The sequence below is a fragment of the Notechis scutatus genome, chromosome 4 (assembly GCF_049901735.1).
Source record: "Notechis scutatus isolate UNSWTSFEM ecotype Mainland chromosome 4, rNotScu1.2, whole genome shotgun sequence".
Lineage (NCBI taxonomy): Eukaryota > Metazoa > Chordata > Lepidosauria > Squamata > Elapidae > Notechis > Notechis scutatus.
In genome coordinates this window covers 71,860,373-71,887,150 of record NC_142012.1, presented here as the reverse complement: position 1 = coordinate 71,887,150, position 26,778 = coordinate 71,860,373, and the positions used below count along the sequence as shown (strand labels likewise).

At 43.2% G+C, this 26,778-nt stretch overlaps 1 protein-coding gene across 4 annotated transcripts in view; it reads left to right on the top strand.

Annotated features, from left to right (window-relative positions):
- Positions 1 to 26,778, top strand: part of GBF1 (golgi brefeldin A resistant guanine nucleotide exchange factor 1) — a 348,645-nt gene that overhangs the window by 248,157 nt on the left and 73,710 nt on the right. For all 4 annotated transcript variants that reach the window (XM_087963724.1, XM_026674267.2, XM_026674268.2 and 1 more), the window contains exons 25-29: positions 5,873 to 5,937; positions 7,822 to 7,945; positions 14,024 to 14,095; positions 14,370 to 14,464; positions 16,786 to 16,939. In XM_087963724.1, the coding sequence (XP_087819850.1) occupies positions 5,873 to 5,937; positions 7,822 to 7,945; positions 14,024 to 14,095; positions 14,370 to 14,464; positions 16,786 to 16,939 (510 nt within the window). The remainder of the gene's footprint in view (positions 1 to 5,872; positions 5,938 to 7,821; positions 7,946 to 14,023; positions 14,096 to 14,369; positions 14,465 to 16,785; positions 16,940 to 26,778) is intronic.

Below are 26,778 nucleotides of genomic sequence, written 5' to 3'. Positions count from 1 at the left end.
CTTTCATGCCAAATCTTTCTGCCTCTATGATCTAAGTTGTGTTATTCCCAAGTTATCTCCTCCCATGTCCCATTGTCCAGTACATCAGGACTGAAATCCAAGAAGATTTTCAGCAAAATCATAAGAAAAATGTGTAAAATTTAAGTAATCCGATGAAATATTTATGTCAGCTTTGGAAGCCATATTCCTGTGCCTGGGAAAGTAGGAGGGGGGATTTTTAGAGTGTTCTTTTTAATAGCATTCTTCTTTTTGAGCAAGATCATGTTATTCCTGCACCTGGAGGAGGAGTGGTTGAAGGGATGTCTCAAGTTGGGACGGTTGGTGATTGGACCATATGATGGACTGATGGATGCAGGGATTAGGTTTTGACTTTTGAATTACTAAGGTTTTCAGATTCAGGTTTTCCCAGATGTGCCAGTATAACTACTCTAATAAAAGGAAACTGAGAAAATGCCTGTCTCTGAGTTTTTAATTGGAGTTGGGTTTTTTTGGTAACCCTGACATTAATCCGAATCTTTAAATAGTTACCAGCACCCCAAAAGGGGGCTGTCTGGGGTGCTGAGCCCTAGTACTGACCTAAAGTTCGGGCAGTGTGAAGACTTAGCAAAGATGTAGGAGAAAGAGGAGATCACAGAAAGAGCTGTGCATACCGGAGAACTTATCGAGACCTAGTATTCTCCTTCTGAAGATGTGGTGTGAACCCTTGAAGCTGCAGAGGAGAGAGAGCTGCAGAGGAGAGAGAGAGGTAGGCATTCGGCCCAAAGAAACGGATTCCTGGAAAAGTTGCCAGACTGATCCAACTCCAGAGATGAGACCAGAGGAAAGGCCGTCTGAATATCATTCCGACTCCAGCCCAATGAAGTCAGCCAACGAGCCAGAACGGAGAGATGTGGGAGCTTTGGAGTCCAACAACTCCTGAGACTGGAACCTGTTGCATCCGTCTCAAAGCCAATTGTTGACAGAGCTCCCGGAGCATTTTGAGCAACTTGAAATAGAAAGTTATGTCCCTCAGTCCCAACCTCCCCAACTGAGATAGAGCTTAACGCAACCCACGTTCACTTTTCGTGATCCAGGAGCTGGCAGTGGAGCCAGCGTGGCGTCGGCATATTTCCACTTAGTTAGAAGTGACTGGGGAATTGGCTCGGTGCAACAGGGTCAAGCAGCAGAGGGGAGACAGCAGATGCAGCCAGCATTTGTAATGCTGCAACCTCCAGTTGCCCTCCCCCCCATCAACCTACCTTTATGCTATCCCCTGTGGAATGTATTCCCCCAGGCTGGGGATTCTGTCCTGATCATGGGTGGGTCCAATGCCAGTGGATGCCAGCACCTTCTGTGCCACCTTCGGGACCACCATGGGGCCAATTTGCCTCAACAATCCTGGTGCAGCAATGGGGTCTGATCCAGCAGCCGGCTGCAGCCCCCCTCCCTTTGCAACTCAACAACCACCTCAGTGGTCCTATCCAGCAACGCAGCAGCAGGTCCCCGCCCTGCTTCCCACCACAGTGCCCCACAGGTTCTTGCTCCACTTCCCGCCACCCACTGCAGCACCCTGGCAGGCCCCTGCCACCAGTCGCCATAGCAATTCCACCAGTGAGGCCACTGCCAACAAGGTTTAGAGCGACATTTGATGGGAAACCTGCAAAATTGGCTTATTTCCTCAGCCAAGTCTGGGCACATATAGATCAATATGGAGAACAATATGAGACAGATCGCGACTTAGTTTCAGCGATTTCAGATGGGATGAATGGAGACACTTCTGACTGGTTAGCCCAGCTATACAATGGGGCTGCTGAGCTAAATGATGCAGATTGGTTTGTTGAGCTGCTCCAGGCCAGATTTGAAGACCCTGACAGAGTCAATGAAAATGAAGACACAATAAAAGTGATGAAGCAAGGTAATCGACCCATAAAAGACTTTGTATGGGACTTTAGACAGATCACAGGAAATCTTGGACATTGCCTGACAGAATACTATTGTACTATTTTACAGAAGCTATTGATCAAGAAGTTAGAAAAGCCTGTGGGGTCCAAGGGTACCAGAGCAACTGCAAGACTGGTATACCATGTCTATAGCTCGCGATAGAGAAAACCTCATCGCAAACCTTCATCTGAGAGGCCCCTGAGGAGAACTTTGGCCAGACGTCCTCTGACTAAGCCTGCTGCGGCCGTTCCTACCCAGTCTACAGTGGTTATCAAATGCTACCATTGTGGTTAAGCTGGTCATCGGGCTTCCGAGTGTCTGGCACCTGCCAACCAATAGGGGCCAACCACCAGAAACAGCAGCTACCACTTCAGACTCTCCTCCAGGCGAACCCCAGATTCCTAAGGAATACAGAGACTTAGCCGAGGTGTTTAGTGAGGAGGAATGAAACTTCCTCCCCCATCACTGATTGTGCCATCAAATTAGAACAAAGCTGCCAAAACCAAAATGTACTCCATGACACCTACCGAAATGACTGAGTTCAGGAAGTACATTGATACCAACTTAGCCAGAGTATTCATCGAACCAGCAAAATCTAGGTTGGCAGCCCCAGTATTATTTAAAGAGGAGGAAGATGGGGGACTTAGCTTATGCATGTATTTTAGGGGCGTGAATGGGGTGTGTATACAAAACATGTACCCCCTGAAGGACTTGCTGAATCTCTGTCAAAAGGCAAAATCTTTACCAAGCTAGACCTGAGGGAAGCTTTCTACCGAGTCCACATAAAAGAGGGAGATGAGTGGAAAATGGCATTTAACTGCCCTCTTGGGAGTTTCCAATTCTGAGTCATGCCTTTCGGACTCCAAGGGCCCCCCACTGTATTTATGCAGCTGATCAATGAGGTGATACATGAACATCTGTATAAGGGAGTCCTTGTTTAGCTGATCGACATTCTTATATTTAGCGAGACCCTGGAAGAGGATGTCAAACTAATCAGACAAATACTGAAAAAACTTAACTGCCAAACTATACGCAAAGCTATCAAAATAAGAATTCCATAAGGAGTCTTTGGACTACCTGGGCTTACCAAGTGTCAAATCAGGGGAATCGAGATGGACCCTGGAAAGGTGAAGGCTGTGCTAGATTGGCAACCCCTAAGAACACGTAAGCAACTTCAAAGCTTTACAAAAGGTTTTGCAAATTTTTATAGACAATTCATTCCTTCATTTGCCAAGGTTTCATTCCCTTTAACAGAGTTACTGAAAACCAGTCCTTCTCTGACCAAACCAAAACCTAGTCAACCTCTCACTTGGACAATGGACTGTCAAAAATCCTTTGAAACTTTAAAGCGCCTTTTCGCAGTGGAGCCTATCCTCCAACATCTGGATCCAAATTAACCTTTTGTAGCCCAAGCCGATGCCAGTGATGTGGCTGTAGCAGCTGTGCTACTTCAAAAGAACTTTCAAAACAAGCTGATGCCTTTTGTTTATATGTCAAAAAAGTTGACTGACACAGAATGCAGGTGGGCAGTTTGGGATAAGGAGACTTTTGCTGTGCGATGGGCTCTTCTATCATGGAGGCATTTCCTGGAGGGAGTTACAGAGCCCTTCGAGGTGTGGACTGATCACAAAACCCTCGAGGCTCTGAAGACTACTCGAAAATTTTCCCCAAAACAAGTTTGCTGGGCTCAATATTTTAAACACTTTAACTTCAAACTAAAGTACATTCCAGAGAGAAAAAACCTATTGGCTGATGCCTTGTCCAGAAAACCCCAATTTGAAAGCTGACGAGAGGAAATAGTGAATGTCATGATCTCCAAAGTCCAGTTGCACTGTCAAATGATGCATGGTTTAAAGAAAACCAAGTGGATTTGACTTTGAGGGAAAGGTTGGCTTGGAAAGGAAGTAAAATATATGTGCCCGCCAGCATGAGACTAATGGTGTTAAAGCGGAGTCATGACTCTCGGCTAGGGGGTCATTTTGGATTTCTAAAAACCCTCCATCTGACAAGGAGACAGTTTTGGTGGCCAAAGATGAAAAACAGTGTAGAGGACTATGTAAAAAGCTGCTCGGTTTGTGCTACCATGAAAAACAGACCAGGGAAGCTGCCTGGGTTTCTCCAACACGTAGTTGAACCAACAAAACCTTGGGAGGAAATCGAAATGGACTTTATCATTGAACTCCCAGACAGCGGTGGAAATACAGTGATTTGGACTGTCATCGATTTATTCTCTAAGCAAGCCTATTTCACCACTTGCAATGGACTGCCTTTGGCAAAATAGCTGGCAAAACTTTTCGTGAAACATATTTACAGACTTCATGGAGTTTCCTGGTGAGTAATTTCAGATCGCGGAGTCCAGTTCACTGCTAAGTTCTGGAGGGAGTTCCTAAAGTCCATTGGATCGTCCCAGGGGCTTAGCTCTGCTTTCCATCCGGCTACTAACAGATCTTCAGAACGTATGAATGCCATGGTGGAACAATACATTAGATGTTATGTAAATTATCAACAGGAAAATTGGGCCAACTTGTTACCATTCACAGAAATGACATATAATAATGGTGTACACAGTAGTACTGGGTTAACACCTTTTCAAATAACTACTGGCATGGAGTTTGTTCCTATGCCTGAGTTACCTAGAGAACAACCTACCTCCATGTCCCTAATTGAATGGATGGATACGTTAAAGAAAGGGTGGGACAATACAAATAAACCTTTAGCGGAAGCGGCTGAGGAATATAAAAAACAAGCAGACAAGCATGGATCTCTCCAACCACCTTTTCAACCAAATACTTAAGATTGAAATTACCTAGTAAGAAACTTGGACCAAAATTTCTTGGTCATTTTCCTATAGTGAAAGTAATTAACCTTGTTACTGTTCAGCTCCTCGCATACTAGGGAAAATACATCCAGTATTCCACAGCTCCCAAAGATTTTTGAAGTAATGCCAAATTCATCCTGATTTGGTACCTCTCAAAGCACGACAAATCACAACTTCTTTCCTGCAGTTCGGTTGTAGGTCATTACTGTGCTGTTGCCTCTGTGAAAATAGTTTTTTGCTTCATGGTCTCCAGGAGTGGTCTTTAAGACCATCACACACACAAACATACACAACAGACATGTCCACTTTTTCTTGGTTCAGAGATGCTGTGTTGGTCAGAAGCTTGGGGCAAGCAACACTTTGTTCTCTTTCGAGTAGATTTAAAATTCAAACATTAAATCCAAACAATACAAGCAAACAGTTGTTTGCTATTACATTCCAAGGTTGAAGATTGAAATTTCAGCAAAGCAATAATTTATGTAGTCATTTATTTATGTTGTTTTTATCCCTCATGTTCAAATCATAACATCTTGCAAGTTGTGAGATATTTTTATATGTAATAAATTGGTGCAGATGTTACCCCCTCCCTGCTTTGTCGTTCCATGGGCAGTGAGTTGTCCAGGTGTGGGGAGCACTTGTTTTGCATGCAGACAACAGGGACGACCCATCAATGCAGACATGTCAGTACCAACCCATCAGTGCGAATCTATTAATCTATTGGCACTGGTCTGGCAGTGTTGAGCCATCTGCACTGATTTGTTGACTCTGAGCCATCTCTGCATTGACCCGCCTGCACCAACCCACCTGCACGAAGTTGTCCCACTCTGTTTCAAATTGACAGTAGCGTTACTAAGAAACAAAGGAAATTGTGCTCTTGAGAAGATTCAATAGAACCCCAAGACTGGCTTAATTGTTGCTATACTTTTATCTTTCACTGCCTATTATTTTAGTGGCCTTTTCCAAAATCATTTTATGGCTTTGTTTCTATGTTTAAAATATTTATTTTGTGTGTGTGTGTGTGTGTGTGTGTGTGTGTGTGTGTGTGTGTATGCACTAATAATACAGTGAAAAGCGGTATTGAAATAGTTTAATAAAATACATTTTAAAGTAGTGATTTATTGATTTGATCTATAGGTTGAAGATTTTGTAGATCCCAATGGCAAGATCTGTCTTCAGCGAGAGGAAACACCTTCTAATCGGTGGGTAACCCAGATAATGGAATAGATTGACAGAAAAGCCTGAACTTCTATATTTATATATATAATTATTAGATAGATATTAGAGAATTTAGATAGAATTGATATATCATTGTGCAAAATTCTCTTTATTAGACAGCTAGCAGTCATAGCTTTTTGTCCATCTCACAGTTTTTGTCTATATCTAATATTCTGTGTCTCCTGAGGATGTTTTATCCCCATTGAAATGTTTGAGTTTTGCAATAACCGTGAATATCTGTAGCTTGGGTGTAGGATAAGTGGTGGTGGTGGTTTTTTGGTAGAGGAGTGGTAGTTTTTTGGATAGCCATTATAGAGAAAGACATCAAGGAGGAGAAACGGCTGCTTGAATTCTTTGTCTATAACCGTTATCCAAAAAAGTTCATATTCTGACACATAGCACCCAAACCACAACACAACACACAGCCAACCACCACGCAAAAACTAACCTTACCATACACAAAGGTTGTGTCAGAAATGAGAGCCAGAATTCTCCAACCCTTAGGAATACATTCTACCAGGAATTATCCAGAATGAAAGACAAGGTACAGAAAGATGAAAGAAACAATGTAATCTAAAAAATCAACCAATTTTTCATTTTTCATTGCAACCAATTTTATGTGGGACAAATATCACATCAATTAAAAACTAGGATCCATAAACATTGGCCAAATGCCAATACCTGTCAGTGTGTGCTCCCTTCAAGATCCAAGAAAGAAATACTCAGACTCCATGGGTTAGAGCAAAGTTATCCTTTTACTGGAAATCAAAGTGGAAGCTACAGATTTAATTCTGAATCTAAGGAATTGGCGCGCAGATCACATATACAAAGGAATGGAATTGTTCCCACCCCCCAAAGTCCAAATGACTCCTCCAATTAAAAGTTCTTAATATGATCATGTGGACATCTTCAGGTGGTAATGAGGCCTCTGTCCGTTGACCTTGACATATTTTGATAAAACTTCACAGCTGCGCAAAAGGGGATAGAAGCTAGCAAGGAAATGGAAAGTTAAAGACAAGAATTCATACACCCCCTCCCCTTGCTTACCCACAGCAAAGGAATGCAAAACACCTCCAGCTCTCTTCCCCTCCAAGTTCCCCCTCCCCGTTGCAAATGACAGCTGAAAGAAATAGCATAGCATAGCAGCAGAGAAGGTATAGTAGATAGGATGCAGAAGATATCTTGAGCCTGACAATACCAAATCCTTAATTTCTACCCACACCAACATCAAACAGCACCATTTTGATTGTAGAAACACAAAAATCATTGGCCATGCTACCACCCACCACGCTCATGAGTTCATCGAAGCCTGGCATTCCAGAAGCAATTCCATCAACAGACACATGACCTATAACCAGCCTACAAACAGAATCCAAATCAACCGCACAGCTACCAGAGATGGCACCAACCCTCAATCAACCCATGCAAGTCCTCCCAATCAGCATTTCATCTCCCAATGACCCTCACCTGATGTAACTCCCCATCACAAGACTCTCACTGATGACTCACACCTGACCCATCACAAGACCCATAACAAGACCTTCACTTGACACATCCACATCTGAAGCTCTTATAAACAGAAGAACATTCACATTGACATTCCCTAAACTCTGCTGAAGATGTTACTTAGCCTCGTAATGAAATATTCAGAAACCAATCCTACAAACTCTGAGAATGAACCTTTACCCTTATATTTGAGATTCCCCCATACCTTAATTAATTTGATAATATTCATTTGCAATCCTTGGACTTCTAAATAAAGTTGCTGATACAACTCTCTTGAGAATAAATTGAAGCATTTTGGCTGCTTTAGATTTGGGACTCTGGTACTAAGTTCTATTTGCATGTTTTTCTTTTTTCTTTTATAGTGGTGAGTCTACAGTGCTCATTTTTGTTAACTGGCTGACACTCAGTGGCACAGAACAATCTGGTATGAGAGGACCATCCACAGAGAATCAGGAAGCAAAGAAAATGGCCCTGGAATGTATAAAGGTAATTTGGGTTCAGGTAAAAGATAATGGCATATAGAGTAGAACATCAAATTTTTAATCCATTGCATAATTGAGGCAAGACATTTATCTTTCCATTGTTGATGGACAGATTTCTTAGCACTGAGTGATGAATCTGATTCTGTAGTTCAATTATCAATGTCCATGTTCAAAAGAATATTTACATCTGAAAATATGAAACCATGTTTCAAAGTCAGATTATTATGTGTAGTTATAATACAATTGTTTTAAAAGATTGGAAATAGATATTTTATTGTTATTGTAATTGTATCTCCAACATCACCCAGAGCCCCAATCTGAGGGAGAAAGATGATTAAGAAAATGAAATATAAACAAATAAACAAATAATAGAATGATTTTACTCATTCCCTTTTTATGCAGACCCAGGAGAGTCCAGAATGTCTGAAGTACTGCTGACTGACTATGTTATAAATCATTTTGAAATCTTTCATGCAGACATTGAGATGATTTCTCATTACTTAAACAAAATGCAGATCTCTTTGGTTCATTCACTGCTTAAGATTTGAATTTTAAACTGATTTATCACTATCACTATGGGCTTTTTAGTCACATAAAAAAATGCCACTAGTCCAAATTGGTGATAGATGCTGTAGTTAAAATAAATATAATAAATTTTGTGTGTGTGTATCATACTCAATTATGATGTACAGTATGCATATATAATATAATAAATGTATAAAATATAAATTATTAATATAAATGTATGTATGCATGTAGCATGGTCTGTATATGGTGCTGAAAATTTTTATAACCAGTCGTCACATTTTATGACTTTGTAGCCTTCTCGTGATCATGGGATTGAAACTTGGATGCTCTAACAACTGGTGGACATTTATGACTATCAGTCATGTGATTGCCATTTGTATGCTTCTCAGCTGGCTTCCAAAAACCATAGTCAATGGAGAAACCATGGTCACATGATGTCTCACTTAGTGACCATATAACTTAGCAGTGAGTTTGTCAGTCTGAAATGTGATACTTAAGAGAGGACTACCTATAATAATATAATAATACAGTGACCTTTAACATCATCAAACAACAACTGCCTTTAACATCATCAAACAACAACTGCCTTTCCCAGGACCTTGGAAAGGATGCAATAGATGGATAAAAATGCCAAATCCAGTCTAAACACTTGGCTGACTATGCAGCAAGCAATAATACCATTACCATCACCTTTGAGTGGGAGCTTAAGATGTGTACAGCAGTAAAAATATAGAGTATATTACATTGGGATAAATAAGTAAGAGATAGAAAAGAGGTATTTCCTTCCATCATCACTTCCATGATTATCACTTTTTTTTTTCTAAAGGCACATTTTTGCTTTGGAAGTCAGTATTAGACATACAATATAGTAAAATGTTAGGTACCTTTTGACAGGGATCCTTGTGTCATCCCACTATAGTTCTGATTAATGGCAAAGAGGAAAAACAGCATAGTTGGCTGTTTTTAACAGTGTGTTTTGTGCACCTTGGCATATAGTCATGTTGGTCACTGACCACAGAAGCATCTTCAAACAATACTGGCTCTCTCAACTAGGAAAAGGAGATGAGCACCACCCGCTAAAGTTGGACATGAGTGGAAGGGGGAAACCTTTACCTTTACCTTTTAACATGATATTTAACTGCTTTCACTCTGAATAGAAAAAAATTATATTTATAGTGGATTTTACTGTCAGTAGATGATAGCACTCAAGTCAAGATGGAAAAAAGAGACAACGTTAAGTTCCTTAGGGGCCTCCATACTTAGTGCAATATGTTTTCAAATATATTGGACAGATATATTTGTTTGCTTTTGTTTTTATTTTTGACCGATTTGAACACTGGGCCCTAACTAAAAAAATGAAATTTAATGTAGAGAAAAGTAAAGTCTTACACTTAGGCAAGAAAAACCAAAAGTACACATATAGATTTGGAGAAACCAGGCTTAATAACAGTAATTGTGAGAGGGATCTTGGAGTCTTAGTGGACAACCAATTAAATATGAGCCAACAGTATGCAGTGGCAGCCAAAAAAGTCAATCTAATCCTAAATTGCATTAAGAGAGAGATTCAATCAAGATCAGGTGAGGTACTAATACCACTATATAAAACCTTAGTAAGACCACACCTAGAATACTGCATTTAGTTCTGGTCACCATGCTATATAAAGATGTCGAGACTCTAGAACAGGGGTGTCAAACTTGATTTCATGGAGGGCCATATCAGAATTGTGTTTGACCGTGGAGGGTCAGGGATGTATGGGGTGTGGCCAGGGGGGCAGTGTTGCCATAGTGGGCGTGACACAGGACTCATGTCGGGAGCACCTGTGCTGGCCAAGCGCTAAGGCAAGACTTCTCTGAGACCCACTTATTATCTATCTATCTATCTTCCTTCCTTTCTTTCCTTTCTTCCTCAATCTCTTCCTCACTCCCTCCTTCCTCAATCCCTTCTTTCCTTCCTCCTTCCCTTTCTCAATTCTTCCTTCCTTCCTCAAACCCTTCCTTCTTCCTTCCTTCCTACATCCTTCGCTTTCTCAATCCCTGCCTCCTCAATCTCTTCCTTCCTTTCCTTCTTTTTCCTTCCCTCTTCATTCTTTCTTCATCTCAGAAAAAGTAAATTGGTTTATTAGAAATTGCCATGTTGATGCTTGGCTGGGTGCAGGTGATACTAAATCACATCATACATTTCCCCCTTGACCCTGGTCTTTCCCCCACCCTCTGAATGTGACTTCTCCAATAGGACACATCGGTCTCCAAGAGTCATCCATCATGCTCTCCAATAACCTTCTTATGCTCTGACAACTTTGGGCTGCTGAGTTGATTACCTAGCCCTTTCAAGAATGCCTTGTTTTCCCCCACTCCCTTTTTCTGGCAGCTAAAAAGACCAAAGGAGTATCTTTTTAGTTGACATTTTCCTTATTTTTCCTTCCTTGCTCTCTTCCCATCTTCCCTTCTTTTTTTCCCTCTTTCCTCTTTCTTCTTTCCTGTCCCTTCTTGCATGATCAACTGCAAAAGGGGAAACATTTCTCCTTTTGTTTAGTTTTTAGTTTGTTGGGGTACAGGAGCGGCATGCCCCCCCCAGCTCCATTTTTGCTAGCAGAGGCACCACAGGCCAGTTCTTTGCTTTTTACAGGCTGCCCCTGCTCTAGAAAGACAGCAGAGAAGAGCAACAAATATGATTACGGGACTGGAAGTTAACATATATGAAGAACAGTTGCAGGAATTGGGCATGGTTAGTCTAGTGAAGAGAAGGACCAAAGGAGACATGATAGCAGTGTTCCAATATTTGAAGGGCTATCACAGGGAGGAGGGGGTCAAACTATTTTTCAAAGCACCTGAAGTCCAGACAAGGAATAATGGATGAAAACTGATCAACAAGAGATTCAATCTAGAAATAAGGAGACATTTTCTGACAGTGAGAACAATCAACCAACGGAACAGCTTGCTTTCAGAAGTTGTGGGAGCTTCATCACTGGAGACTTTAAAGAGGAGACTGGACAGCCATTTGTCTGGAATGATAGAAGAGACTGAACTATCTGGCCCACAGGGTGCTTAAATCTGGCCAGCAGGGCTACCCTGGAAACAGCAAAGGACTGGCCCACAGTGCCTCTGTCAGTGAAAACAGAGCTCGCACACAGTCTCCCGAACTCTGTTTTCACTGGCAGAGGGTTGCAGGAGGACGTCACTGCCAAAAACAGAATTCAGGAGCCTGTTTTCACTGACAGAGCGCTCAGGCCACCACAAGTGCCCCTGAGACGAGTGACGTCAAGCAGGCCACACTCACCCTGGCCACACCCATCCTGGTCCACCAAGGGAAAACACAACCTTTATTCTACTCTACTCTACTCTACTCTACTCTACTCTACTCTACTCTACTCTACTCTACTCTTATTATATTATATTATATTATATTATATTATATTATATTATGTTTATTATATTATTATATTATATTATATTATATTATATTATATTATATTATATTATATTATATTATTATATTATATTATATTATATTATATTATATTATATTATATTATATTATATTATATTATATTATATTATATTTATTATATTATATTATATTATATTATATTATATTATATTATATTATATTATATTATATTATATTATATTATATTATATTATATTATATTATAAATTTATTATGGTTCATAGTCCTTTCAAGAAGCTCTTTAATCTATTGAGAAAAATACGCTATGTTCAAACCAAGAAGTCTGTCAGCCTCTTTGATGCTTGCTTGCTATCAGCTACCACTGTAATGGGGATGGGGGAAGATTGGCATTTGGGTGGGGAGGCAAGCTGAATGAAGATGGCCTGTGTGTGAACCAAAAGGGAGGGATGCATCCTCCTCTTCAAAACAAGTAAGTTGCTCTGCTTTTTCATGCCAGGCTTAGTGTGGTAAGTTCAGAGTGGATTCTGTAGAGAACAACTTAACTTTAGGTCTCATTCAGCATAGATTACACAATTTCCAAAACACAATTCAGACTGTTCAGCAGTTTGCCTAGCTGCTGCTTTATGGTTACATCATTACTTCTATTGCTGTCACAACCTTTATGGAATCCAATGGTCTTTTAAATTTGACAAGCAAAAACACAGTAAATATTTTTCACAAATATTTTCCCTCTACTTTGTAGTTTGATATTATGTGCTGTGTTACTATTCAGGCAGTTTACAAACTTGTGTTTTTTGTTGTTGGAAGGCAATTCTTTAATTTGAAAATTTTGGGTAATAAAATGGCAAGTAGAAAGGCTCACTTCTACTTGCCATTTAGAAAGAGTTAGAAAGAATGAGAAGGTTAACCTTTGTTTTGTTTGTTTGTTTTGTTTTGTTTCATGACTTGGTCTTCATAAAAAGTAGCTTTGGAATTGAAGCCATATGTGTTAAAACAAAATTATTTCTGTTTTAAGTACAAGTATGCAAAAAGTTTCAAGATTAATTCAAGATGTTTCATGGCTTTAAATATCTGGCTGTTGTACTAAGGTTTAAGTAGAAAGAGGGTCCAGCTGAAAATATACCATGAATAACGTAGAGATGCATGGTTGCTTGTTCTAGTTCTCTCTCTCTCTCTCTCTCTCTCTCTCTCTCTCTCTCTCTCCCTCCCTCCCTCCCTCCCTCCCTCCCTCCCTCTCTCTCTCTCTCTCTCTCATTCTCGCTTGCCCTCCCTCTTTCTCTTAAACGGAAGAAGAAAAAGAAAGAGGGATGGGAGAAAGAAAGAAAAGGAGGGAAGGGAGAAAGAGGGAAGGGAAAATGAATGAGATATGGATGGATGGATAGAGGGAGGGAGGGAGAGAAAAAGGAGAGGAAGGAAGGACCACAAATCCTGGCACTAGATGCAGCTTCAGACGATGCTTTGAAACAGCACAGCAATCCAGGGCTGGAAGGGACCTTGGAGGTCATCTAGTCCAACCCCCTGCTCCAAGAGCATTGTTAAAGTGAGTTTCTCTTTTGACCCACCCAGTCACATGACCACTTAGCCACGCCCACCCAGTCATATGACCACCAAGCCATGACCACCAAACCATGCCCACAGAACCTGTTGTTAAAAAAATTGAATCCCACCCCTGGAGGGATGCTCTCATGATCTACTGCACAGCTGAATGGACTTGACCCAGTCAAGGTCAATGGCATTGGCATACTAGATGGGCGAAAAACGCCTGAAGATGTGCCCCACATGACACCATATGAATTGGGGATTGGTTATTCAACGTGGGTTCCTGGGGGGAGGGAATCGGGAAAACTTTCAATATGTAACTTTCGTGCCTTTTGCCTCAGATCTTGCTTTTCTTTGGTTGCTATCATTTCAAACCCAGCAAAAGTATCTATTCTCTAACAAACATGGAGTCAGGGGTTTTCTTTCCTGGGTTTTGAAGGGAGGCATGTCTGACAAAGTCCTTCATCCTAAAAATTAGTATGGGGTATTAATAGAGGCAATACATTCTAGAATTGTTTGTGGATAGTTTTTATATTATGTATATGTTACTTATTTCTGCTTTGTGAGATTAATAATTTGTTTCTCTTCTAATTTTCCACTTTACAGCAATGTGATCCAGAGAAGTTAATCACTGAGAGCAAGTTTCTGCAACTTGACTCCCTGCAGGAATTAATGAAGGTGAGGTTTGAGTTAGCCTTTCAGGCAGATAGGCAGGCTTAAATCAGTTGCAGCTGCAAATTTACTATGACTAAATTTACTTTAATGAGTAATGAGATTTCATTGCTAATTTTAGATGGATTTGTATTGCTTACATATCAAAATAATAAAATAATTGCTAGCTTCTTAGAGTTCTTTCTCACTAGAAATTCTTTGGTGCTACATTGGTGCTTATTGTATCTGTTCTCACTTTTATACCAATGTTAAATATGTGAATATTCTTTGGCTGCTTCAGGCTCTCATATCTGTGTCTCCTGATGAGGAAACTTATGATGAAGAAGACTGTGCTTTCTGTTTGGAGATGCTTTTGAGGATTGTGCTGGAAAATAGGTGAGCCATATAGATGCCATTTTACCCTTTGATATGGTAACAAATGTTGAGAACTTTCAATTTTACTTGATAACATTCTTCAAACTGGAAACTCGGGATGTCAGGTTAAAGAGTATCCCTAATAGCAATTAAATTTGATTATTTCATTCTTAATGCTATGGAGAAATCTATATTGTTACTAAAAGTCAATGATGACTTGTTGGCACATAATGAGGGAACTGTGATTGTGAGATTTTCATATCAAATTCTGCTTGATCTTCTCCAATCTGTCCCAATATGTGACCCACTTCTTAGTGTGAAGCTGACCAGAAAGTAATCTCTTTACATTAATTACTGGTACTTCTTTATTTACAACTGTAATTGAGTCCAGAATTATGTTTAAGTCGTGCCAGTTTTAAGCGGTTCACCCCATGACCACACTGGATTTTACAATATCTTTTGCAGCAGTCATTATTTGCAGTGGGTATATTTTGCCAGAAAGCTGAAATAGATGTTGGTTTCCAGCAAAAACTTGTAAATAGCTGTCATAAGACTGCAGGACGCTGCAAACAGCCCTAAGTGCATTGAGCATTCAAACTGCAGACCAGCTGTTGGAACTTTAAATCTGCTCATAAGTAGCCCTGGGGAGGTTTGTTGTAAATTCAAATGGCTGCCAAGCAACTTGTTGTAAGTTGAGGACTACCTGTATAAAATTAGCAACAATAGTCACCACATAAAATGAAAACATGGGTTAATTTCCACTTGAAAACAATCATAAGTGCAGATAGTTTAGCAAAATTATGCATTGATTGACTGAGAGTAAAGTCTTAGAATTTTAAAAATCCATTACACTGTTAATATATGACTAATTATGTGTTTGTTTATGTGTGTCTCTCACAGATACATACATTTATACATGTATTAATTATCTGATATCCTTTAAACACATGTGCACACACCCATATAAAAGGGGAAAAACCTGTAAAGTTAATATTTAATTGAAGGGACAAAACTGTTCCTACAAGCCAAGGATTTAAATGAAAGTTTCTCTACTGATATATCTGAATATTGATCATTTAATAAAAATACATCAAATATTTCAATCTTATCATCATGAATGGAATTTATCAAACTAAAGGCCAAGTGTATTAGTTCTAATCACCACAGTGTGCTTATTAATATTACAACATTGGAATCTTGTACTAACAAGCAACAGAAAAAGCTCTTCTTTATCAACCAACTGATAACATCTCTCAAGAAGAATTTCTAGCTAGGCATTGTATAGAAACAGCGGATACTATCTCTAATGATAAATTTGCATCAACCAGCTACTTATGCAGCCTGGAGGTCTGGAGGTCAATAGACCACAGCCCCATATGGGCTGTGGCCCACATGTTGGGGACCCCTGGATTAGTGGACCCTAATTTTAGCTAAATTATTTATTTGATTTGTATCTTGCTTTTATTTTGTACAACTCAGGACAGTGTATATAATGCTCCCTCCTATTTCTCTTGCAGCAGCAACCCTGTGAGATGAGTTGGGCTAAGAGTGGCTATCCCAAGCCACCCAGCCAGCTTCCATGCTTTAATGGAAGACTAGAACTTACAGCAGGGGTGTCAAACTCGATTTCAGTGAGGGCTGCATCAGGGTTGTGTTTGACCTTGGTAGGCCATGGGCATGGCCAAGGTGACCACTTGACATGACTTGTGTCAGGCACTTGGGGTGGCCTGAGCGCTCTGCCAGTGAAAATGGACTCCCAAACTCTGTTTTCAGCCGTGACAGCCTCCTGCAACCCTCTGCCAGCAAACACAGAGCTTGGGAGAGACACATGCAGCTCTCACAAGCTCCATTTTCGGCCGCGATGGCCTCCTGTAAGCCTTTGCCAGCAAAAACAAAATTGTAGGGGGAGGGGCTGCGTTTTTGCTGGCAGAGGGTTGCAGGGGAGGCTGTTGTGGCCAAAAATGGAGCTCATGGGGACTACACGCGGTCCCTCGAGCACCAGTTTTTGTTGGCAAAGGGCTGCAGGAGGCCATCACAGCCGAAAACAGAGTCTGGGAGGGCCACACATGATGCTCCTTAGCTCTGTTTTCGCTGACAGAGGCACTGTGGGCCAGTCCGTTGTTTCCAAGGTAGCCCCGTGGGCTAGATCTAAGCACCCCATGGGCCTGAGGGCCTTGAGTTTGACACCCTTGACTTACAGTCTCCCATTTAAGGCCAGCACCTTAACCAAATTGGCTCTGAGTAAATTATCACACATGCCAACTACCAACTGTTTGGAATAAAGCCTGTGTTTTGGTTTATCTTTTGCCCACAATACTCTTTTTCTTTCCCTGTCTCTATAGGGATCGTGTGACTTTTGTTTGGCAGGCAATGCGAGATCATCTTTACCATTTATGTATTAATGCTATGGAATACTGTTGTTTAGTGGAAAGAGCAGTAGTAGGTCTATTGAGACTGGCAATCCGACTTCTGCGCAGAGAAGAAATAAGTGCCCAGGTAAATACAGCTCTGTGTGATGTGTCAGTTTTCTGAAGGGACTAATTTCATTGTTTCTCTTCAACGTTAGTTCCTTTATTATCTTTATGGTCATGATTCACACTCTTGGGCTCTGTGCCTACACAGTAAATTACTGGGAATGTTCCAATACTAAAAGTATCATGGTTCATATGTTAAGGGTAGAATTCTTGCCTTTCCTTTTGGCTTTTTGTTTTGACCACCACAAGAAGTGTTTCCAGAATTTTTCCATGTTGTTTCAAGACATCTTTTGGACATATTCACATATTCTTCCCCCCCCCTCCCCCCACCATCCCTTCATCTCACTTTCTCTGTCGGTTTGAGATTTTCATTCAGATTTTACTCCTTCTATTATCCTTATCAACTAGAGAGATAAGACAACCAGACTCCTTTTTCATGTTCAGAAAATACTTATGGTTACATCTAACAAATAAGCAGAATGGCTCACTCCCTTGGGTTTGGTGTTATACAGCCTAATGCAAGGGGTGGGATTCAAATTTTTTAACAACCGGTTCTGTGGCCGTGGCCTAATTTGTGGGCATGATCTGGTGGTCATGTGACTGGGTGGGCATGGCCAACTCAGTCACTCATGTCAAGGGATGCCTCGCCTGGCCTCTCCCCTCCCCTCCCCTCCCAGCCATTCCTTGTCACCCCCAGCCTCAACGTATCTATGGTTCTGTAAAAATGTTGTTCACTTTTTTTTTACTTTATTATCTACGTACTATAGATGTTCTTTCATGGACCACTGAAAGGAGGAAATGGCTCACATGCTTTGCCCAAGAGGGTGATAGGCAACAGGCTTCTAAGGGGCTGCCACAAAAAAAAGGGGGGGCAATGTATTTTCCAAAGAAGAGAAGGCAAAACAAGAAGCAGTGGATGGAAACTGAACAATGAGAGAAGCAAGATAAAATTAAGGAGAAATTTCTGACAGTGAGAACAATTAACCAGTGGAACTGCTTGTCTCCAGAAGTTTTAGGTGCTCCAATACTGGAGGCTTTTAAGAAAAAAAACTGGACAGCTATTTCTATGAAATGGTATAGGGTTCCCCCCCAAAGTCCCTTCTAAGTGTTATTCTGTTGTGCTGACATCTTTCCCAGGTCCTCCACTCAGATAAAAAATGTGGCTATGATAATTGATCAAAGCTCCTTTGTTTTTTATGTGCAACAGCTTTAGCGTTTAGAATCAGAGCTAAGTTAGTTGCTTTTCTATTAATACATAATCCTTAAAAGAGCTCTCCTGTAGGGATCTTACATGGTCTAATTCAGAGGTCCCCAACTTTTCTGGCACCAGGGACTGGTTTCATGGAAGACAATTTTACCATGGAACTGTGTGTGTATGAGAGAGAGAGAGAGAGAGTGGGGTGGAGGGAGGAGAGGGGAAGACAAGTATACAGTTTGGGAAAGAGGCATAGACAGAAGTGGTAAATTAAATAGTGGGTGGGCCACACATGGAGTAAAATAAGGGTGGGTTTGTTACTTAAGGCCTGCCACCTGATGATTTTGCTCCAGTCCAGGGGAAAATCAGAATAACACATAGGGAAGACTTCACTAGAAAGGGCTTTCTTTCACTCCTGGAGAAAATCAGAACAAAGACCTGAAAAAGCCTTCACAGGAAGAGGCTTTTTTGTTCTTCTCTGGAAGAAAATTCGAAAACACGGAAAAATCTTCACTGGAAGAAGTTCTCTGCTTTTGCTCCAGAGGAAACCCCCAATTAAAGATCTGGGGAAGCAAAAAGAGGGAATGACCACCTGCACTTTTCAATGGTTCAGCACAGTGAACTTCAGTCCCTTCCAGATTAGACCTGTGACTCTCTGCTTTTAAGAAAGTGGAAAAGAAGGTGGGGAAGAAGGGACAATTCTAACTCACCCTTCCAGCAAAACAAACCGAAGATCCAGCACGTTGAGGAAGTACTGAGAAAACTATTCAGAAGAGAGAAGGAGGGGAGAGAGAGAGAGAGAGAGTATCTTGGAAAAGGTGCAAATGAGAATGGTTCCATCGGAGACACAGTGCTTAAGAGGGGAAAGGTACTTTCTTCCCTCTCCCATTCCAAGCCTTGTTGGAACAGGCTTGCAAAGCTGCATGAGAAAGAAAAAAAACATGAGCCTTGTTTCCGTGCCAGGAGGGGGAGAGGAGGAAAGTGAGGAAAAAGAGAAGGAAGAGATAGCAGAAGGAAGAGACCTTAGGCACGCGCACACACACACACACACACACACACAAACTTCTGTGTTGCTAGGCTGCAAAGAAAGTGCAAACTAGCTCGTTTTTTTGCCATGCTTGGTTTTTTTTTTTCAGCCCGAAGCCTCTCACAATGTTTTCCTCTCCATTGTCACAGCGCTGGGCTGCAAGTAGGGGAGGGACCTTAGGTGCATGCACGTGCGCACACACATGCACGGGTTGGAGAGGTGAGCTGAGAGTCACGCAGATGTCCATCAGGCACAGAGGCAACAACAGGGGAAGGGGATCAAAATGGGAAGCCTCTGCCCACTTTAAAAAAAAAACAGCACAGCTTCTCTTTTTGTCCACCTTCCCCTCCGTTGCCACCATGCCCAATGCCAAAAGACAATTCTGCTTCCACCCCCTCCCCCCTGCAGTACCAGAAGCCACACGCCACCACCGTTTGCTTTCTGCTCCCCCCCAGCCATTGTGGCTTATGATCTCCTATGGCTACTACTGCCCATGGCACACTGGCAGGCAGAAGCCCCCTGGGTGCCCCATGCCCTCTCCTTCCTACCTCTTTCTTCCTGCATGCACAGGTAGTGATGTTGCTTTCCCATGTGGGAGTGGGATGGTCCCAGGGCATGGAGGCACCAGCACCACTCATAGCCATCCATGCTGCCGCCTCGACCCTGCCCCCTGGGCAGGAGGGCAGGAGGCTCCAAGCATGAGAGGGCTGGGCTGGCAATGCATCCTGGGTGGAGGGCAACACTCAGCAAGCAGTCCCCAGGGATGCTAGGCCCTCCGCGCTCACCACTTGTGCACACGCCCGGGGGCAGGGCCAAGGCGGCACTGCAGATCTTAGGCTGGGCCTGGGCGAGGAACCAGAAAGCAGCCTGGGCTGTGGGCATAACTCTAGGCGAGTAACCAAGGCAAGATAAGGAGTGGCTGGGAGGGGCCAGGAGGGGTGAGGTGGGGCCAGCCAGTGGCATGATTTGCCAGTTTTCCAAACTGCACAGAATCATAAAAAGAGATTCGCCCAAACCAATCCGAACTGGTAGAATGCTAATGCACCTGTCTTAAAGTAGGAGCATGACAACAGAGCAACAAAATTGACATCAATGACCATGTTTCCTACTACAGTGATCCCCAACTTTTTTTACGCCGCGGCCCGGTACTGGCATCAGCTGGGCGCCGCGGCCCGGTACCAGCATCAGCTGGGGCACCGCCATCTTTTTGATGAAAAGTGCTTCCGGTGACCTCACCAGAAGCACTTTTTCATCAAGATATGGCGGCGCATGCTTCGTGAGCTTTTCCGGGTAGAAATGGCTTTCTACCCAGAAAAGCTCACGAAGTGCTGGCGCCGCCATCTTTTTTGATGAAAACGTGCTTCCGGTGAGCTTTCTACCCGGAAAAGCTCAACAGAAGCGCAGGCGCCGCCATCTTTTTTTTGATGAAAACGTGCTTCCGGTGAGCTTTCTACCCGGAAAAGCTCACCGGAAGCACTTTTTCATCAAAAAAAGATGGCGGCGCCAGCAAGCCAGCGGCCCGGTAGGACTTGTTCCGCGGACCGGTACCGGTCCACGGACCGGTGGTTGGGGACCCCTGTCCTACTATACTAAAAATTATTAATGTGAATAAAACTATTTTTCATGCTTTTTAACCACATTATAACGTTCTGAAGGTACAGCAAATGACTATCCATTTGTTTTTAACACCATCTTTCAAATTCCTTCATATTGAGGCCTTTTCAGTCATGAGTATCATGAGGGTCTAGATCAGGGGCGTCCAACCTTGGCAACTTTAAGACTTGTGGACTTCAACACCCAGAATTCCTCAGCCAGCTTTGCTGGCTGAGGAATTCTGGGAGTTGAAGTCCACAAGTCTTAAAGTTGCCAAGGTTGGACACCCCTGGTCTAGATTGTAGGACAATTGACTGTGGCCACATTACCACAGCCACTTCACCGTGATCCCTCCTGCCCCAGTTTACCCACCATTGCACTTAACCCCCCACCACACTGCCATGTCTACCCATCTCCCACTGCATCTCCATGGGTCCTATGCCCCAAGCATCCCTCCCCACTGGCTCTTCCCTGCCTCTTGTCCCCCTCCCCTCTTTTTTTGTGCCTTGCAGGGGGCAGTTTACTGTGCTAGAAATCTCCCCAGCCACTATCCCATACAGGATAATTAGATAATTCACCCAACTGTTAATCAACTTTAAAAGAGTAAGCAAAATAAAACAATAAAATCAAAAAGTGAAAGTTAAAATTCTGCCGTGTTCAGAAAACAAAACTGCTCAACAGAAATATGGTTACGCCCAATGACTATTCAATCGCTTCCAGAGGGAATTGGAATCTTGAAGACTCCCCTTGCCCATTGGTTCCATAATTGGTCCAAAAGACATCTTGGGTCACTCCTAAGTGCTCCCATTCAAAACCAGGGAGCAGCACTCCCAAGAACCAACTTTAACAATGAAATCAGGAGATCATCACTAAGAAAAAAAAGAAATTCTTACCATGCAACACCATCAGGATGGTATTCAGCCGGTTCTCACTGGTTCACGCGAACCGATAGCAAGGATTTGGCATGGGTCGCCAAACCGGTAGTAAGTTCTGGCTGGCCACGCCCCCAACCTGGTCGCAGCTCGCTCGCTTGCCCCGCCTGCCGATGCTCGCTCACCCTGCCCGCCCGCCAGTCACCCCGCCCAGTCATTCCTCCTATGCAGCACACTGTGTCCTCGTGGCTTGCCTTTAACCTTCCTTCCCACGAGGCACCTGCACCCCAACTGAGCAGCCCTGATCTGACTGCTCATAGGTAAGCCTGCAAGTTGTGCTAGCCCACCTCACCTTTCCCGGAGCTTACCACCCCCAACCTCCTTTCCCAGACTCAGCTGCCTGGCTTCTCCAGCGGCGGCACTGGCTGTGGCTTAGGTAACTGCCCCCCATCCCTGTCTGGCTTGCTTAGCTATCAGTGCCAATTGTGGCACTCGCAGCCTAGTAAACTTCCCCCCCACTGTCCCCGACCTCCAGCTTACCTGGCTTGCTGATGGCAGAGAGGAAGGCGAGTCAGGGCTGACCCATCACCGCTTGGATCCCCACCAGCCTGCATCTCACCCCCCGCCTGGATTTTCCTCAGCTTCTGGGTCTTGCCTGCTGGGGGCGGGGGGAAGCAACAGGGAGCACGACTCTATGCCACCCACATCACCCCTTTGCTTGTCGCCCCTTCCCTCTCCCGCATGCCAACCCACGCGCTTTGGACGAGTGCAGGCAGCCGTTATGAGAATGATGCAAGTGAGCCCTAATGCTGACAGTGGGGAAGGAAGATCCACACTGGGTTTGCTGTGCTCAGCCAAAGGGCTGCCTGGGGGGAGGGGCATGGTGAGGCTCGGCTGCCTTTTTGACCTAGTTTCAGCTTCCACAGGGCCTTCCATGTGGGAGGCCTGAGAGAAAATGCCTCCCCCGAGTGACGTCCGCTCGTCCATCCGCCGGCCAGAGTGGCCTGGAAGCAGCATGTCCCCTTGTCATGGGTTGATGCAGTACCCGAGGCGAGGTGGAGGTTGAGCAGGTGGCAGGCCAGAGCAGGGCCTGAAAGGCAGTCAAGCCTCGCCAGAGCAGATCTTCCTTCCCCACCATCAGCCGTACCTTCCAGAAGCTCCCACCGTTGTCACAGCAGCAGCCTGCACTCTGCCAGAACGCTCGGCCTGCCGAAGGAGGGGCAGCTGGCAAAGGGGTGATACAGGAGGCATAGCCTCATGCTTCCTGGTCACCTCCCGCGCCTCCCAGCAGGCAAGCCCCAGCATCTGTTACAGAATCTGGGCAGGGGATTAAATGCGGGATGGCGGGGGGGAGCCGAGTGGCGACAGCTCTGCCCTGGCTGCCTCTGCCAACCTTTTAAAGGGAGAGAGGCATGTTTCATGGAAGAGTAAGATTGCTCAGCTTTAAGAAGAACAGTGGGTTAATAGGACTAGGATGCTCGCAGGCATGGGTGAGCGCTAGGAGAAAGAGTGAGCGTGGCAACCTTGTCCCACCTTTCCAGGTATTCTTGATACTCCTCATTGCCCAAAGACGCTATAACTGAACACCCAAACAGAAATAACACTGGAAATTGACAACTACCGCTGCTTGAGCGGTGGGCCAATAAGGGAGCTTGCTGGTGGGGTCACGTGGGGCAAGTTTGTGTGGAAACACATTTGGGAAATGACACCATTAGCGGGAGTGAGGTGGCAGGGCGGATGGCGCGACTAAGCATGTGTGGCGGGTGAGGGGCTTTGTGTGGGAGTGTGGACTTAGCTTCGCTTCTCCCATCTTCCCCGCCGCTCTTGTTTCTTGTCAGGCCATATTAACGTCCTCCTTTTCTTGTGGTGCCTAATGCTGGGATAGGTAGAAGTTGAACTAATGAAGCCCCCCATCCCCCAGCAACTGCCAAAATGCTCGGCTCAGCGAGGGAGGGGCGGCTGGCAGAGGGCCGATACAGGCGGCATAGCCTCATGCTTCCTGGTCGCCCCCCCCCATGCCTCCCAGCAGGCGAGACCCAACGGCTGCTGGAGAATCTGGGCAGGGAATGAGATGCAGGCTGGCGAGGAGCCGAGTGGAGAAGGCTCTGCCCTGGTTAGCTTGCTTTTCCGTCTGCCACCAGCCACAGGGGGAAGGTAAGGTTTCAGGCAGTCAGGATGCACGCCTCACTTGAAGATCCCAGCCCTTTCCCCAAAAATGGGAGGGGAGGAAGTGCTGCCTGCCTTGCCTGCTGACTTTTCCGGGCAATGCAGGACCAGAGACAAGTGATGCTGCTAGGCACTTGAAAAGTACTTCGTTGGAAGCGTATGTGGTTTTTTTTGTTTCAGGTGGGTCTCCTCTCCTAGCTTTAGAATGAGAGAGGGAAGGAGGAAGGGAAGGGATAGAAAGAGAGAGAAAGAGGGAAAGAGAAAGGGAGAGAGACAGGGAAAGAGAGAAAGAAAGAAAAGGGAAAGAGAAAAAGGGAAATAGAAAAAGGAAAAAAATGGATAGACAAAGATGGGATGGAAGGAAGGGAGAGAAAAAGGGAGGGAGGAGAAAGTGAATGAGATATATGAATGAATGGATAGATACAAGGAAGGAGGGAAAGAGGGAGAGAGAAAAAGGAGAGGAAGGAAGGAAGGACACAAACCCTGGCTTCAGAAAACTCTTTGAAACAGCACAGCAATCTAGGGCTGGAAGGGATCTCGGAGGTCATCTTCTAGTCCAAGGGTCTTCAAACTTGGCAAGTTTAAGACTTGTGGACTTCAACTCCCAGAATCCCTGAGCTAACATGACTGGAGGAGGAATTCTGGGAGTTGAACTCTTAAAGCTGTCAAGTTTGAAGACCCCTGTTCTAGTCCAACCCCCCTGCTCCAGCAGGAGATCCTTACAGAATCATAGATAGCAGAGTTAGAAGAAACCTTGGAGGCCATCTGGTCCAACCTCCTGCTCCAGCAGGAAACTTTATATCATCTGGAATCTGGATTATTTTAGTGCCTCTAACAGAGAGGAAAATTCGCTGAGGAGTTTTGCTAGGACAAGGCTGCCATGCAGAGGAAGGCAGAGTTAGTCCTTCACTTATGATCACAATTGGGCCCAAAATTTTGGTTGCTAAGCAAGAGCGTTGTTAAATGAGTTTCACCACATTTTACTCAATCCATGACATCTCCTGGGTCTAACGGTCATGTGCAGGCTAGGGAAGTAAATTTGTAGGTGTGTGCAATGTTCTAATGTACAGAAGTTATAGTTAAATATGTGGCAGAAAGTGGACGATGGGTGTGTTTTTCCAAATGCAGTGAGGTTGAATGTGTATAGTTTTAGAAGAGCTCTGTGTGTGTGTGTGTACATGCACATACAGTATATATAGTAGATAATGTATCTTTTTGTGTGCCTATACACACGCTATACTATGTAATATATGGCAGATATACATAGAATTAAATAGTGTATTTTGGATGTTCAGTAGTAGTAAATAAATAGAGAGGGAAATTGTGTCTCTTTGAGGTGAAGAGAAGCCAGGCACACTTGAGTTGGTCATGCCCATCCATTCACATGACCACCCAGCCTGCCCACCCAGTCACATGATCACCAAGCCATGCCCACCAAATAAGCCACGCCCACAGAATTGGTAGTAAAAATTTTGAATCCCACCACTGCTTAACACTCCTCCAATTTAGAGCTAGACAGCATTTAAACCAAGTTGTTTCACATGATCCTTGTATTTCTATATACTCAATAGCTTTGTCATGAAATCAGCCAAATTATCTTCCAATGGACAGTAAATTAGGTCTGTTACATTTTCTTCCACTGCTTCTCTGACATTACAATATGTTATACCAACATGTTTGCTTCTGGCTTTACTCTCTCACTGTTGCCTCTTGTATACCTGTGTTGTCTTCAAATATTGGTATAGCTCCTTTCACTTCAATATCCAGTTGTATTCATTTAACAATTGTATATACCATGTTAATTCTGAACACAACCTTGACAATGCTGTGAATTCTGCTTCAGCTGTGGAAATGGCAACTGAAGTCTATTTTCTAGACTTCCAACCAACTAGTGTGTTTGCAAACATTAGAACAAATCGTGACGTTGAGTTTCTGTCTTGTACATCATTAGCCCAATCACTGTCTACAAACATTTCAATTCACATTCATTTGATGATTGCAAATGCAATCCCAAATCCATGGTTCCTTTTAAATAATACAGTTATTATTTTTCATTCCTAACCAGTTTTGTTGTGTGGGGTTTGAGCAATTAACCTTGTTTTATGTTGAATTCATCATTCATCAAAAGTTTCTTTTTGTACATCCATCTGTACCCAACAGCCCTTTCTCTCTCTGATAATCTCATTGGAGTGAAAACTTTATATTTTTGCATGGACAACAATTCTTGATTCATGGCCTCTTTCCATTTCATTTTTTTCTTTTTTTGCCAGAGGAAATTTAATACTTCCTGATAATGTTGGGGCTCATAAAATACGTTACATACTTTTACCTCACCAACTGTGAATATTTCTGGAGAAACACCTTTGTTTGTTCTCTCAGGCCTTGGAAATAAAATATTCTTGATTCATTGTAGTCTCACTCCAAACATTCCTCTAGTCCAGGGGTGTCAAGCTCAATTTCATTGAGGGTCGCATCAGGATTCTGGTTGACTTTGTGTGTGTGTATGGCCAGGGTGTATGTGGCAAATAGTTGTCACAATCTTTTACATTCAAACCTACAGCCAAGTCAGGCATTTTCTACAATACTTTAACGCTTGTATGGACCAGCCTTCTGTGTAACAGATGTGGAAACTCATTATGCTTTGGTTCATTAGAAAAGATTGTTTGCATACTGCCACCAGTTTCCTTGTGGTTCAAAATATATCAGTTGTTCAGTTTCAAACCTTGTGCACACGTTCTCTTCATGACCCTTGCAAAAATTACCTCATACCCTCCTTTATTTAAGTAAGACACACTCAGCAAATTGTGATCTAAATCTGGTGTCCTTATCAAATAATATACCAATACATGGTACTGTTCCTTGCCACTATACAATGGAAACATTACCATTTGCCAGGCTTTCATATTATTGGGCAGCTGGTCCCAGACTGGAAAAAAGTTTTGGGTTATTTACAATATGCTCAGTTGCCCCACTGCCTAACAGCTAAATGCATTTACTGTCTTTGCATG